Source organism: Crotalus tigris, unplaced genomic scaffold (assembly GCF_016545835.1).
Source record: "Crotalus tigris isolate CLP2741 ecotype Arizona unplaced genomic scaffold, ASM1654583v1 scf7180000019300.285305, whole genome shotgun sequence".
Taxonomy (NCBI): Eukaryota; Metazoa; Chordata; class Lepidosauria; order Squamata; family Viperidae; genus Crotalus; species Crotalus tigris.
The window spans coordinates 161,037-177,943 of record NW_024097475.1 but is presented as its reverse complement, the minus strand read 5'-3'; the positions used below and the strand labels follow the sequence as shown (position 1 = coordinate 177,943).

The 16,907-nt window shown below is 35.3% G+C and overlaps 1 protein-coding gene across 4 annotated transcripts in view; it reads right to left on the bottom strand.

Annotated features, from left to right (window-relative positions):
• The window catches only part of SNTG1 (syntrophin gamma 1), a 221,610-nt gene that overhangs the window by 54,684 nt on the left and 150,019 nt on the right, over positions 1-16,907 (bottom strand). For all 4 annotated transcript variants that reach the window (XM_039361563.1, XM_039361566.1, XM_039361564.1 and 1 more), the window contains one exon: positions 10,755-10,793. In XM_039361563.1, coding sequence (XP_039217497.1) covers positions 10,755-10,793 — 39 coding nt within the window. The remainder of the gene's footprint in view (positions 1-10,754; positions 10,794-16,907) is intronic.

Genomic DNA, 16,907 nt, shown 5'->3' with positions numbered 1-16,907 from the left:
TTGGATTTTGCAGCATTATCCCAGGACATTTATATTTGCCTTTATTCATGAAAGAAAATACTGTTCTAATGTTTGAGCTAAATTCTCCCCTCCTCAAAACATTGTTTTCATTTCTTACTGAACTTTTCTCCCATGTTCCTGACAATATCAGGCAGCTGAACATTTGATGATATCTTTCTTCTTCAGAATCAACAATTTAAAAATATACTTCAAATTTATATTTGAAAGATAGATCCTGACATACAGTGAAGGTAAACTAAATTAGTATTAATGTTAAGGGTAAAGTATAAAGGCAGATGTACACTCAGAAAGGAAACTACTATAAGACTTTGGATGGGTTATTATATATTTCCTCTCAGATTTTTTTATTAATCTTATAATAGAAGACCATATTTCCTCTTATGACAGAAGCCCATCACCTGAAGCCTGATAAATAACCAATGACGTAGTTGTGAGATTCTTTTTAAAACAAATCCAGATTAAATGAAATCCTATCACTTTTCCCCCCAGATAACTAATATATACCTTTTTCTATTAGATAAAGCATATTTTCTCCCAAAGAAAAATGAAGATTTAGATATTAATGCTTCAGTTTTTTAATACTACTTAAGTAATGATATACAGTAGAAAGTTTTGTTGGAATCCAAGGTTAAAGGAACTTCCATAAACTTTCACCAACATACAAACATCAGTGATATGTTAAACAGATAGTGCCCACTCTGATAAATCAATAAATCCTCTGTTTTTTAAATCTAACTCTCGCTTTCTTTCTTTGCCAAGTAGCTTTCCAGTCTAAGGCAATGAAATTGCCCCAAATTTTTCTTTCTATTTTTGTGAAAGCTGCTTGGCATGAGGAAGACAATTTAGGTAGAGTATTTTTGGGGGGGAACTTTGCCCATCCACATTCCCTAAACATTTCCCCTGCATGCTCTATATTCCATTTTCTAGAATCTTCTTCCTTGTCCTTAGGTATATTTTGGAGAAAGGAGTAAGGGGTCTTTTGTATTTTCATTGCAGTATTTTATTTGTATATGGCAGTCCATATTTCCCTTCTCCTATCTCCTCCATCTCTAGATCCATTTCTTCTGCTTCATGCTCTGTTTTCTGGTTTATTTGTTCATATTTTGTAGTTATTATCTGGGAACTTTCCAGCTGTAGCTTCAATTTGGAAATTTGGTCATTTATATCATCTAGGTTATTTTTAGTCTCATTACAGTTTCTTTTTATGTCCTCTGTTTAATATGCCTGTTTGAATATGATTTAAAAAATGGATGACCCTTAGATATAACTAGATTTTTATAATGACAGATTTGATTTAGAATTAAAATAGTATTTTTTTTCTTCTTTTGATATGGGAAATTTGAAAATAAGAAAAGGATTGGTATGAATAATTTTTAGCTATATAAATGTAAATAATACTGAGAAAATCATAAATGACAAAGATACTTTAAATATTGATGAGAAATCAAACTTTAATAAGAGCATGAAAAACAGGATATTGACTTATGAATTGATATTATTCTTATTTGTATAATATTAGTAAAATATGATGAAGATGTCTATATCTAATTCTGTATACATCAATAGTACCAAGAATTGTAATTGTCTAATGAGCGGAAAATGGAAAAAATATGAAGAAGAAAGGACGATCAAGGAAAAAATACTGGATTGTGCAGTACTGAATAGATTTATATTGAAGAAGTTAATGTTAAATATGTAAACCCAGACAACATGTTGTTTACTAAGCTCTAAAGATTGTAATTTTTAAAAAAATAATAAAACTTATAAAAAAACCCACCAATGATATTTTTATGGCCGGAAAATGTTCAGAATATAACCTCTATAAAAAGTCAATTGAAGCCTTTAAGCAGAGCAAGAGGGATTGATTTGGAAGGATAAAACTTGAGAAAAATAGCCTAGCTTGGGTTCTATAAAGAGGTGCTGTTGAAGCAAAGAGGCAATGCAACTTGCCTTGACAAAACGTGCCTCTGAATACATGAGGCATAGAACAAGGAATCTTTATTTTCACTAGGAACAAATGCATAGACTACTTTCGGTTCCATTGCACAAACAAAAGCTAAAGGAGATTATTTACCCTAGACATACTGCAAGGAATAAACTCTGAATAACATTTCTCTTGATCAATATTTTCCTTAAATATATATATCTCTCCAGTTCCAGAAAAAACAAGGAGTTGTATTATGGATATTTTGGATCAACCAATAATATTTATTGTGCCTTTCCTTCCCAGGCAAATAAGAGATGCACATGATTATTTAATTTATTTTATATAGGCCACATTTCTTAAAAGAATGTTTTTTTTTAAAAAAAAGCCTTGCCCTCCTTTGTTTCTCCCCAAATTTATTTTTGAGTGGATACTCAAAATCATCCATTACAAGCTTAGTTTCTCAATCTTGTTAACATCACCATAATTTAGCAAAATATAAAACACATCTCACCTGAGTGGAGAAAGTTTGATCAAAGTCTCTGTTCTCCTTTCTAATTTTATTTTTGGTCGGTCCTTCTAAAGAAGGGGATGTTTAAATGGAAGACTGATCTCTAAAATAGTACTTTTTATTGTCTTGGTGTTCATGCTGTTCCTCTTGTGAGGAGATAGCCAGACTTCTCCATTATTACAGTCCTTCAACTTTCAGTAAATGCTAGAAGAAGAATTCTCACCTTTTCCACCAGCACAAACATTGGAAGAGACCTATGTACAAGTGCTACACAGATATAGAAATCTCTTCCACTCTTGGAATGCCACAGTATGCCAATGAGAGGTGCAAACAGCTCAGAGTAAAACAACTTGGGTAACTCTCTTTGCCAGACTGAACCAAGAAAATCACATTACTTCAGAAATCAGCTGTGAGAGCATGCTTCTTTGACTCTTTGTTGAAGTGAAGAACGTCTTTAAAGGTTTGCACTGCCTAATTGTGCATTTCTAGCAAAGTTCTTAAAATACATAGATATAGCAGTCTGCAATATTTAACTATATTTATCAAAATAATTATTGTTGATTCTTTAATCATAAATATATCTCACTTCTACTGTCAGATTAAAAAAACAGCCTCAGCAGAACTATGGACCAAATATAAAGATCAAGAAATTTAAAGTCCATAATTCCTGTAAGCTAGATGAAACTATAAGATGCATGTATACCATATTTCACAGACTGGTCAATAAGTAAGACTTTAAATTGCTTTGACTCAAGGCAGTGATAGTTTTTCTATCCTGCAGGTCTTACAATAAATAGCACAGCTATTATGTTAGGCTATATATTTGTGGCACTGGGTCGAATGTATTCATCATTATTTGACAGGATTTCAATACTCTAATATAAGGAGAAAGTAAAATTATGCTAGATTGCTTTCAAACTATATTAAGAATATCAAAATTATTTTTCTTCAGTAATGCATTCTAAAATCTTATCTATACAGCAATACAATTATTTTCAAAATAACATTTTTTACTGGAACTTACCCTTCAATATCAAAATTTCAAATAAAAATAACAGTTCACCATATAAGACAGATGCCTTACAAAGGACGACAGTTCAAAGGAGAAAATTCACAGTTAGTTTTGCCTAACATGTAATTCTACCCCAATATTTTAAAAAGTCATCTTAAAGAATAAATAAGAATCTGATATTTGGTGTTATAGATAAACTCAGTGTCTAATGAATAATCAAAGATGACCAATAAGCAGATGTTTCTAAAAATCTTTTTTTGTTTTGTTTTGTTACTGACTATAAGATATATTCTCCTGAAAAACAATGCTAGGATAGCAAGTTGATTATATTTGAAACTTGTATGTCTGAATACCTATAATACTTTCAGTAACCTAAAATTACTTCTGCAGTTCTCATTTCAGCTCCTACAACATTTCTATGATCCAGTACTGAAATGTGCAGGTGGGGAGAACCTATTTCCCAAGTATGTTTATCAATGTCCAATTAAGAAACTGACTATCTATGTTATGTATATGCTGCATATTTTAATAAGAATAAAGGAGACAGCAATATGCAAAAATGCCTAAAAGATTTCAGAACTTTTGTCATTATGCCTAGATACTAGTCTAGAAAAGCAACAATATAGGTAACCATTCTCCAGAGAAATCCCACAGAGAATCACAGACTGAAGGGATATGGCTTCTCAAAAGAATCTAAACTGGTAATGATTTTTTTCCATTTCCCCCCTCCCAAATCTCTTTCAGGAATCCTATTGTTTCAGAAATAAAGCCTTTATAACAAATGCAGTCCAGGCTCTGATCTATGCAAAACAATCAATGTTTAGTTGCAGACAGCTGACAATGCAATATGCAAGAAATATCACTGCATAATTGACACCCTGGTGTGCACTTCTGCTTAATTTAATAGCAAGAATCCAGCTCCCCTATGTGTTTTTATACATATTTAGCATTGTTGTTTCAGCTTTGTGCCTTCCTCTTCATAATGAGGCTGATCACTGTGTTCTTTGATAACAGATGGTTGCAGGACAAATGTATTTTTAGATGGAGATGTTCAATACATGTCAGTCTGGGAATGCAGAATTTGAATTTTGAACATCAACGCTTACAAAAAATTAAAATTATTTTTATTTAGTAAAATACCTAAAAGTATTTTATGAACGTGTTATCTGTTTTTTCAGTCTATTCTCTTTTGAAACATCCCCCTCTCCACCCCAACACTTCTGGATGCTGCAGGCCTAATTAATTAATTGACTTGTAGCGTTGGCTACCAGCTTCATTAGCTTCAAAAAAGGGTTGAACCAATTCATGAAGTCAGAGTGATCAATATCTTGATGGTAGCATGGCTCCCTCTCAGACTCATCTTCTGGGAGACTAGTGCAGTTGGTTGGCCATTGAGAACAAGCTTTTAGTATGTTTGCTTGTTCCATTTTCCTGTTGTTTTCCAGTGTACCTGTTTTCCCTTTGATAAATAAATATCAGGAAAATGAAAGTGCTATTATAGTTGTTATAATTAAACCACTGTTTTATTCTAAAGGTAAACCTTTTTTAAAACATGTTTTGAGATTATCAGCATAAACCTTCTGATAATGAGAATGTGAAAACCTATAAAATTTTCAGTTCAGAAAAGATATTTGGAAGTTCTATTTTCTTTCTCTCTTTTTAAAACCAAGAAATGAAGCTAGGAAAGAGAACATACACTTTTCATTCAGATCTCAGACACTGAAATTTAAATGATGGAAACATGTTGATCGGCTTTTGACCAGAGTTAAAGTTAAAACTTTATCACCAATTTCAAGATGGTGAATCAGCAATAAACATTATTTGAAGCTCTACATAGTGCAAAAAAAGAACTTTAGCCAGAGATAATTTGAAGCCTAGGCTTGATACTGTTGTGAATCTCTCTATTCTGAAGGGCCTATTACATAAATCTGGGTAATTTTTCAAATGTACTGCCTTTCCAACTACCTCCAGTTCTCCCATGTGCTGACCTTTTTAGTTACTGATAAACAGCTTCTCAGGAGTGATGTATTCCAAGAAAACTAACACACCTGTGCTTTGTGTCCTAACTTGGCAAGCCAAATACAGAAGCCCTCATATGTCACCTTCATGTTGTCTAATAAAGCCTTTTTTCTTCTCAATACAATAGAAATTTCCTTTTTTAACTGGCCTTCATTTTAGGGTGTGTATATGTATATGTATATATGTATGGATTGAAGCAAACTGACACCCTCCATGAAGATGAGGCACGACCACGAACGCGAAGCCAAAAAATAGCAAGGCAGCCCAAAATCTTAAACCCCCCTGCAACTTTACAAAACATTGGTACAAGAGATGACTCAACTTTTAAGCGAGCTTTTTAATAATATATTACAGGGTTCAGAGATTCCCCCGTCATGGGGTAGAGCTTTTATATCTTTGATTCCAAAAGAAGATCAAGATCTCACCTTACCAAAGAATTATAGACCTATATCTCTCTTAAATGTAGATTACAAGATCTTTTCAAAAATTTTAGCCAACAGGCTTATGAGGGTTTTGCATCATGTAATACATATGGATCAAACGGGTTTTATAACTGGAAGGTACATGAAGAATAATGTCAGACAAATTATTAATTTATTAGAATATTTAGATAAAAATAATCAAGTTTCTGTAGGATTGATATTTTTAGATGCTGAAAAAGCTTTTGACCAGCTGAATTGGCAATTTATGTTAAGATTAATTGAGAAAATGAATTTTGGAGAAAAAATTTTACAAGCTTTTGGTGTTATTTATCAAAAGCAAACGGCACAACTTATAGTTAATGGGGTTTGTCAGAGGTGTTTACAATAGAGAAGGGGACTAGACAGGGTTGTCCATTGTCACCATTGCTGTTTGTTTTAACTTTGGAAATATTGTTGATTAAAATTCGAGAATCACAGCAAATAAAAGGAATAGAAGTTAATAAAAAGGAATATAAATTAAGGCCTTTCGCAGATGACTTGGTGGTTACCTTAGCTCAACCTACTTATTCTGTAATAGAGTTATTACAATTGATACATCAGTATGGACAGGTTTCGGGTTTTAAAATTAATAACAATAAGACTAAAATATTGCCTAAAAATATGACTAATCTGGATAAGTAGACTTTGGTTAAGTTGACAGATTTTGAGGTTGTCAATAAGGTAAAATATTTGGGGGTTATTTTATCTGTTTCTAATGCAAAATTGTACAAAAATAACTATGAAAGGCTGTGGGTCAATATACAAAGAGATTTGAAAAATTGGGAGAAGTTGCAATTATCTCTTTTGGGAAGAATTACAGCAATTAAAATGAATGTTTTGCCAAAGTTTCTTTTTTTATTTCAAATGATACCCATTTTAAAGAATGAGGTTAATTTAAATGAATGGCAGAAAGGTATTAACAAATTTATCTGGGCAGGGAAAAAACCAAGAGTAAAACTTAAAATTATACAGGATATTCGTGAGAGAGATGGACTCAAGGTACCGAATTTGAAATTGTATTATGATGCTGTGGTTTTAACATTAATAAGTGATTGGGTTAATTTAACAAATGTAGAAATACTCCTCTTAGAGGGTTGGGATTTACTTTTTGGATGGCATGCCTATTTAATTTTTAATAAAAAGGTTGATAGGGTCTTCAAATCTCATATTATAAGGATTTCTTTACTTCGGGTTTGGAGGAAATATTATAGAAGTGATTTTAAAATTCCATTATGGGCTATACCGGGGCATGCGATTGAAGGGATAAGGAGAGGAGTCAATATGGATAGCGTTTCTTATGCACAACTATTTAGATGGGATGGTAAAAATTGGCAATTAAAATCTTTGGAAGATTTAATACAAGAAAATATTATTTACTCATGGTTTCATTATAGACAAATAGTGGAGAGGTGGAAGATAGATCGTAATGTGGGTTTCCTTAGAGAAGATGAGAATTTATTAAAACAAATAAAAGATCAAAGACGAACCCATATTAAGAGAATTTATGGGGTGTTAGTAGAATTGGATTCAGAAGTAGAATTAGTTAAAGAATGTATGGTTAAATGGGCACAAAATTTTGATGAACCGGTTCTATTAGATACTTGGGAAATTATTTGGGTGAGGAATGTTAAATTTACACAAGCCCAAAATTTAAGGGAAAATTTTTACAAAATGTTTTATAGATGGCACCTTGATCCACAAAAAATGTCTCGTATGTATCCTGACTTACAGCCTAAATGTTGGAGATGTGGATGTTTGGATGCTACTTATTATCATATCTGGTGGTCATGTAAAAATATAAAAGCTTTTTGGATTAAGATATGGTGGAATATTCAAAGAATTTTTAGAAGAAGGGTAAAATTTACTCCACAACTGTTTTTGTTAGGTATTGTTTCTGATTGTGATACTAAAGAGACTATATTGATGTTAAATTTAATCACAGCGGCAAGGTTGTTAGTAGGGCAATGTTGGAAGAAGGAATCTTTGCCTACCTTGCAAGAGTGGTTTTTTAAAGTTTCTTATTTGGCGGAAATGGCAAAGATTTCGGCTTTCTTGAAAGACCAATCGCAAGAGAAGTATTTTTTGGTATGGAAAAAATGGATAGACTTTATACAATATAAGTTGGATATAAAAAAATATTATTTAGCTTTTCAATAACTTATACTTAAAATTTAAGATATTTTATAGACTTTTTTCCTTTCTCTTTCTTCCTATTTTCTCGTATTTCCTTGTATTTTTGTTTTTTTTTATACATATATTATTGTTAACTAGTCTACAATTTCTTTAATTAATGTATTTAGATTTGTTTATGGTTTATATTTGTTTTAAGACTTTTTGAAAAAATATTAATTAAGCCTGTATTCAGCTCTGGGAAGGTCGGGAGAGGGCATGGGAGGGTTGGGGTGGTTTGGGGAAGGGAACCGTATTGTTTTGTAAAATTTAAAAATTTTCAATTAAAAAAAACCCTGCAACTCAGACTAACCTGAGCACAACCAAACAGAACACTCCCCCAGCCAATCAGAGCACAGCCAACCCCCCAGCCAATCAGAGCACAGCCAAGCCCCTAACCAATCAGAACACACCTCCACCCAATCAGAACACAGCCAAGCTCCCACCCAATCAGTTCATACCCCCACTGGCAGTTAAAAGGAAGAAACAGCTAAGACCACACATTGCTCCTCGAAGCATGAAGCTGAAAACACCAGCCTGTAGATGACGAATGGGACTTCGTCGAAACGTCACCAAGACACTTCCAATTTTACGTGGGAGAAAACCCGAACAACGAAAGACCTACATATATATATATATATATATATATATATATATATATATATATATATATATAACACACTCTCTCTCTCTCTCTCATTATTATGACTTTTAGCTGGGTGAAATGGTGCATCATAGGTATTTTATTTTTTTGAACCAAGGTACCTCAAATGGGCTATTTTTTAGAATGTGCCCAAAATCTGGGAACCATGACTCCCGAGAGAATGAACTTTGGGAAAGTTGAGGCTACTTCAGTGTTACAGGTTTCACTGCTGGGCCATTGCTGTGATCATGTGATCTTCATTTTCAATGTTCCATGACAGTTTTTCAATTTCTCTATCCACTCTCTCCCCAACAGCAGCCATATACATGCCTGCTGGAAAGGAAAGTAGAGGATGGCGGGGGGGAGGAGGAAGGGGTAGGAGAAAGGAATGGAGAGCGAGGGAGGAAGGAATCTCAGAGTTCCTTTTCTCCTCCATCTGGCCCTCTGAACACTTTCCTGATTGTTGTTTGTTTCCCTGTGAGTCTTCCCCAAGCTGTATGGCACCTCTTATTACCCACATATACCCTTCCTGATCCACATGACTTCATGTACAATTCCTAACTTGCATCCCAGCACATTCCCTAACTTCCTTCCCTGCCTGGCAGAATCCACTTATCTGACTTGTATTGTTCTAGTAAATTTCTACTATTGACCTTGAAAATCCATACTTTAGTGCAAATTACAGAAGTATGTATAAGAAGCAGATGATAAGCTTTCTAAGGAGCAGTGATCATTTTACAATTCTGGAAAAGAATTTTGGGGGTTAAATACTTTTGTTTTTCCAAATCACATTGCAAAGGTTTTAAAATATGCTTTTAATAATTTCATTATAACTTCCTCTAAAGAGCTACTAATGCTATATGCAATTCTTGTTGACATTTTAATTCTCACAACAGCTTCATGAAATAGATTGCAAATGGTGACTGTCTCAAGTTTTCTCGGTAAACTTCATACGTAGCAATGATTTCAATAGAAATCTTTTTATATGTTCAGAAATAAACCTCAGAGTCTACAAGTGTGGACTTCTTCCTCAGCTTGAAAATCTATGCTTTAGGGTAGTGTGGTTGAAGACCCATCTAAACAGTATGTATAAGTTTTTCATTATAACTTCCTTGTTGCCATCAGTTTACTCTTTTGCTTTTATTGTTATATTTGTTTTATTGTTATTTTTCTTTACTTTGTAAATCACCCAGTATTTCTAGGAGTCAGGAGGTATACAAATTTAAATCATCATCATTTATATTTGGCTGTATATATGAACTGAGGACAACAGATATCGTGATGATGTGTTTACACAGAAATTCATTATGCTGCTTTCTTTCATACAATTAATACAAAGGTTACATTTATCAAAACATCTAAAACTGAAAACATTAAATTGTGCTTATGAATGTTAGACATAAATGATAGTTTGAGTTTAATAATAGCAAATAAGCAGTTTACTCAAATCTATTAATTCATAACAATAAAATCATGCCACTTAGACACTCACACACACATAAATCATGCTACTAATCCCAAAATGCGTTCAGTGATATTACAGGTAGTCTTCAACTTACAACCACAATTCAACCCAAATTTTCTGCTGCTAAGTGAGATATTTGTTAAGTGAATTTTGCCCCATTTTGCGACCTTGCTTGCCATAGTTGTTAAGTGAATAACTGTAGATGTTAAGTTAGTAACATGGTTGTTAAGTGAATCTGGTTTCCCCATTGACTTTGCTGGTCAGAAGGTCAGAAAAAGTGATCACATGACCCCAGAACACTGCAACCGTCATAAGTATGAGTCAGTTGCCAAGCATTTGGATTTGATCACATGACCATGGAAATGCCGCAACTATTGTAAGTGTGAAAAATGGTCATAAGTAACTGTTTTCAGTGCCGTTTTAACTTTGAACGGTCACACTAAATTAACTGTTTTAAGTTAAGGTTTACCTGTATTTTACCAGATATAGAATAACTATGAATTAAGTTTTCAAAATATATATTCATTACCTGCTGGTTTACGGGAAAATTCCTGTTGATTTTTTTAATCTATAAAAGTAAAAAGAAAAGCGGATTAATAAATAAACTGATTCAATTATGATTCAGTCACATGAAACAAAGTGGCATTATTATATACTTCCTCTGTGAAAATGATACATATTAATAGGTTGTTCATTTTAAAAATAATTTTTAAGGTGTGTAAAGGGCAGGAGGAATAACCTTGGGGAACAGGGGAAAGAACTACATCCAAGACAACAGTGAGATAAAAGATATCTGAGTCTAGTTCAAGACTGAAACCTGAATAAATATCTCAAGACCCCCCTCTGTTCTCGTAAAGGCAAGAGGGAAATTCATTCAGACTTGCAACACTCTGTTACTATAATCTTTTAAGAAAAAATAAGATGCACATGCTTGGTTTCCTACTCTGGTCTATCTTGATGGGTTGATAAAGTGTCATTCCTGAACTTTGTACTTAAATGTTCTCTCATCAAATGTAACATTGCTATTGTGCAAAGCGACCTTCTACTAAAATATCATTTCAGTCTATTTTACATAAATTTAATTCTGTAAATGTCTCTTAAATAATCTTTTTCTAAACATCTCATATTCTATATGGCAATAATCAATTAGAAGAAAAATTATATTTTTATTCAGAGAAAAAGTAAAATAGACTGAGAGGTAAATACTGAATAGATGAATGCTAACAAAATGCTGTCACATAACAGATGTAACCCAGCTTCACATTTCCAGAAACTATTTAAAAAACAGAAAATAACAAATCTCCAAAGGATGCTATTCACCTGGCTTTTGAGATCAAAAATAGATCTGAACTCATTCTAGGTCAATATGTATTTTCTGATACCGTCTCTGTTAAGCTCCACAATGCAATTCTACTCCACGTTATTCTCTGGTTAAAAATATACTGTCTTCTTGGAGCAAAATGTATTTCTAAGCACTTTCACCTTAGGCACATACAGAGAAAGGCACAATAAGAACAAAACAAAGCTAAGAATACAAAGTAAACATCTCAAATATATAACAAAAAAGTAAAAGACATTAAGCTGCACCTAACTCTACATATCTTTAGATGATTTCCTGTTTCTAGTTATCTAGCTTTTGTACAAAGATGGCGGCAGGGAGGGGGTGTTTCTTACATGGAGCAATCCCAATTGGTAAACCAGATATCTCTCTGTGATATACAGCAAAAGGACAAAGGCAAAATGTGCCCCAAATAACTTTGTTATCTTCTGCAAATCTTGGAAAGCCCTTATTGCATAAAAGATGGAAAACTATTTTTAGGATTGTCTCTAATATACATACCTTCTTAGTTTACACACACACACACACACACACACACACACACACACGTGTACAATTGTATCATTGATCTGGCAACAATTTATGAGTGTACCTTTTTAAAAATAGATCATATAACACCAGAAAATGATTTTCCCCCCTAGAATTTTATAATTTTTCTTAGACTTGATATAGTTTAGGACAGTGGTTCTCAACCTGTGGGTCGGGACCCCATTTGGGGTCGAACGACCATTTCACGGGGGTCGCCAAACAAGGCTGTCCACCATTTTTCCCCTTTTCTTTGGCCACGCCCCTGGCACATGGTGATGTATAAGTGGTTGGGGGTCACGACAACATGGGGAACTGTATTATGGGGTCACGGCATTAGAAAGGTTGAGAACCACTGGTTTAGGATCTTGATAAATGCTTTGGAGGAAGAATTTTCATGTTCCAAGGACAACTATAAAAATGATCATTTATTTATTGGTTAGGCATAAACATTTATTTCCACAATTAAAGTTAAGTAACAGTTCTTTCCCAGAAAAAAAGAATGTGCAGTGGCCAGCATGAATATTCCTTCAGGAATGTTATTTCTAAACATCTAAACATTAAAAACAACAAAAACACAGATTATTCTGTTTAAATGCTTTGTTTTTAGGTATGTGTGTGGGGTTTATGACAATTCGCCATGGCCAGCTTGCCACAGCCAACTCACTACAGGAAAACTTACCACAGCCAACTTGCCACGGCCAATTCACCATAGGACAACTTGCCGCAGGACAAGAGCTACACTAATATCAAAGAAATGGTGGAACAGAATCATTGAAGAAGGGATGCAAAAACAGGGATATAATGACATGTGAATGACAAAATTGAAAATATTTTTAATTTATTTTAAATAGTTAAACTGAATTGTTAAGTTGCCCCGCAGCAAGTTATCCCACAGCAAGTGGGCCATGGCAAGTTGTCTTGTGACGAGTTGGGTGTGGTGAGTTGCCTATGGAATGTTGGCCCTGGCAAGTTGGCTATGGTGAGTTGGCTACAGTTGGCCATGGTGACTTGTCCCATTCCAATATGTGTGTGCATGCCTGCATATGTATATTTGTGTTTGTGTATGTATAAGTATATACAAACACACATACACACACTGTATATGGTGCAGTGGTTAGAATCAGTATTGTAGGCTAACTCTGCTCATAGCCAGGAGTTCAATCCTGACTGGCTCAAGATTGACTCAGGCTTCCATTTTTATGAAGTCAATAAAATGAGGACCCAGATTGTTGGGGGCAATATGTTGGCAGTGTAAACAGCCCAGAGGTGCTGCAAAGCATTACAGAGTGGAATATAAGGCTAAGTGATATTGCTATATATATAAAACACTGTCCTATTGGATGGAAATAGAAATGGAAACCATTATATTAAATGTTGGTCCTTTGTCAACCACAATGTTACAATAATCTACATTCCTTGCTGTGTTGGTAAAGTACAAGTGTACTAGGTCTGAACTTTACTTAAAGTATGATCTATTAATTTCTCAGAATTTCATGTATTTTTTACTCATACCTACTTGAATTGAATTAAATATTTAAAAGAACCACTAGTGCATCATTGTGAGAATTCTTTGTTTTCCAAAGACTAGACATATTACACTGTAGCTGGTAACTGTACTCAATGTTTTATTGTGGCACACATCTTTCCCAGCATTAGGTTGTTGTTTTGGGCTAACTCAATCTTCCTAATCCTAAACCTTGCAAGTTGATATAGCTACATAAATACTTAGTCCATAGCTTGTGATCCTGGCATTTGACTGATATCCTTCTTGCTTTCTATAATACTGAGTTTCCTCCAAAGTAAGACCCAGCCAAAAAGTAAGCCCTAGCTTGATTTTTGCTGGTGGACCTAATATAAGCCTTATTCCAAAAATAAGCCCTAGTTTTGGGACGAGGCCCATGCCTAAAAATCAAACTAGGGCAGAGGTAGAGGGTGAAGCTGCCCCATGTGTCCCACACCCGCTTAGCTTACAGGTAGGAACGCCGCAGCCAGGCCTCCCATGCCCTGACACTTGTCAAGCCACATGGTTCATCATGCCAATGCCACTGCTCCTGGCAGGAGGTTGCACAGCACTTTGGACTATTTCCTCTGCTTGCATCAGGATGCCACGTGGCTCTTCGGGCCGTTTCTGCTGCTCGCAGCAGGATGCCACAAAGCAGAAACAGCCCGAAGAGCCAAGTGGCATCTTGCCATGAGCAGCAGAAACGGCCCGAAGAGCCACCTGGCATCCTACTGCGAGCAGCAGAAATGGCGCAAAGCACAATGTGGCATCCTGCCAGGAGGAACAGAAATGGCGCAATGCGCCACATGGTGTCCAGCTAGAAGTCAAGCAGCAGCGCAACAGGTGTCAGGGTGCGGGAGGCCTGGCTGGTGGTCCTAAGGTAAGACTTGGTGCCTCTTTTGGAGGAAAAAAAAATTAAGACCAGGTCTTAATTTTAGGGAAACACGGTAGTTGTGCATTGCTTCCCAATTTCTCATCTACTTGTTTTGTTCCTCATTTTCTCTTCTACATACCCACACTTTTGTAGGCTAAGGGCCTGGTTGGGTTGAGATTGCCAATGGACATCAGCATATTCCCAAAAATGCTGGTACGGCTCCATTAGCCAGACACCTGCAACACCCCCATGCATGCTTGTGACTGAACTATGAGGTGGGGGAGGGAATGATTGACTGACTGACTGAGCTCATCTTCTCTCAAGTTTCTGAGATTGTAAACTTTTACTGTCCTTTGAGGGAAGCGATGAGCTGAAAATATCCTTGGGGAGGAGGGAGTGGGAAGCATTTCTTCCTGGCTGCAGCTGCTTTTCTCAACTGCAAACAACAACCCTAGCTTCGTTCCCTTACATGCCTCCACACTTTCAGAAAGGCAACATTATTTTCTGCTTCCCTCTAACATTCCTCTATTTGCACAGGCAACTTTGACAATCTTTAGCTAAGTTTCCTCCCTTGCCATATTCCCCTTAATGGGAAAAATGTTGCCTTTCCTCAGATACCTCCTTTTTTCTTCCCTTTTTCAATCTCACTGTCTCTGTGTAGTTCTTCCAGGTACATTGATAAATGTAGTGTCAGAGATCTTGCTGTGAAGAAGAATCCGTTCCTCAGAACATGGCATTGACAAGAGGTGAGATATCAAAGGTAGAAATTAATTTAAAATGGCAAGCCTAGGACAGTGGGGCACATCTATCTGTTTCATTCAGCACCACAACTTGCAACTACATTTTGTGCCGAAATTGTTTCAAACTGAAAATCCTTAGACTAATGATTGAGAAACATACAAATGCCTACATTTTAATATCAGATGATATTGATTATATTGCAATAATTGTGAGGCTAATTAAAAGCTTCACTAAAATGTTTGTTCTTCACAAAGAGAAATGATAATTAAGGCAAATCTATTAGACTGCAAATACAGATGTCTATACATCTGATTAAATTTAATGTTTTATAATAACTTTCCCTTTCCCTTTAAAACAAGCATTTAATCTTTTACCCATATTATTAATTGATGAAACTTGAGGGGGTTTTAGGTTTGTATTTTTTAAGGCATTTCATAATATATATGAATATATTACTGGGCTGCAAGACTAATCGGCGCTAGATTGGAGATAAACAATTTCCACATACATCATACTCAAGCCGAGGTGGCGCAGCAGTTAGAGTGCAGTACTGCAGGCCACTTTAGCTGACTGTGTTCAGCAGGTCAGCGGTTCAAATCTCACCGGCTCAAGGTTGACTCAGGCTTCCATCCTTCCGGGGTAGGTAAAATGAGGACCAAGATTGTTGGGGGCAATGTAAATATATATACACATTGCTTACTGGTGTACACCGCTTAGAGCACTGTTTCTCAACCTTGACAATTTTAAGGCATGTGGACTTCAACTCCCAGAATTCCACAGCCAGCATTGCTGGCTGTGGAATTCTGGGAGTTGAAGTCCACATGCCTTAAAATTGTCAAGGTTGAGAAACACTGGCTTAGAGAGTGCTTGCACTTAAAGGCGGTATATAAGTCTCATAAATAAACAAATAATAAATAAAATATACTTGCTATGTCTAGTCATAATAATACCTGGTATGTCAGTAGTATCCACAACAACAACAACAACAACAGCAATAATGATGATAATAATAAAGTTGGAAGGGACCTTGGAGGTCATCTAGTCCAACCCCCGGCTCAGGCAAGAAACCCTATACCATTTCAGACAAATGGCTGTCCAGTCTCTTCTTAAAAACTTTCAGTGTTGGAGCATTCACTGTTTCTGAAGGCAAGTTGTTCCACTGGTTAATTGTTCTAACTGTCAGGAAGTTTCTCCTTAGTTCTAGGTTGCTTCTCTCCTTGATTAGTTTCCTCTCCTTGATTAGTTTGGAAGTCTGCACTGAGATAAACTTATTTGATTTGCATTCACATCATACTTGCACAGGAATTTGGAACTTCTTTGAAATGAGTATGGCCATGAAATAATGCAGAAGACAGAAAATCAGAGATTAACAGCCACCAACCTCCCTCTGACATCACAATCTAGTATTTCACTGCTTCTCCTGTCCTTATCCTAAGGTTGCTGCAGTGATTTGTCTCTACACTTCCTTCAAATTCAGCTGTTCAGATTATTTACCATTCAGTCTAGATGAAAGACCACTATGATTTTGTGTTGCTTATCTCTTAAAATAACAGGAGCTTCTGGAGTCACGCAGCTGAACAATAGAGAGAAAAAATTCTGCCCCATATTTGACAAACTTTTCTTATCCTATTATTTTTTGGCCATCGTTACAAATCAAAATGCTATGAAATAAAGCAGCATCAGCTGGCATCATCTTACC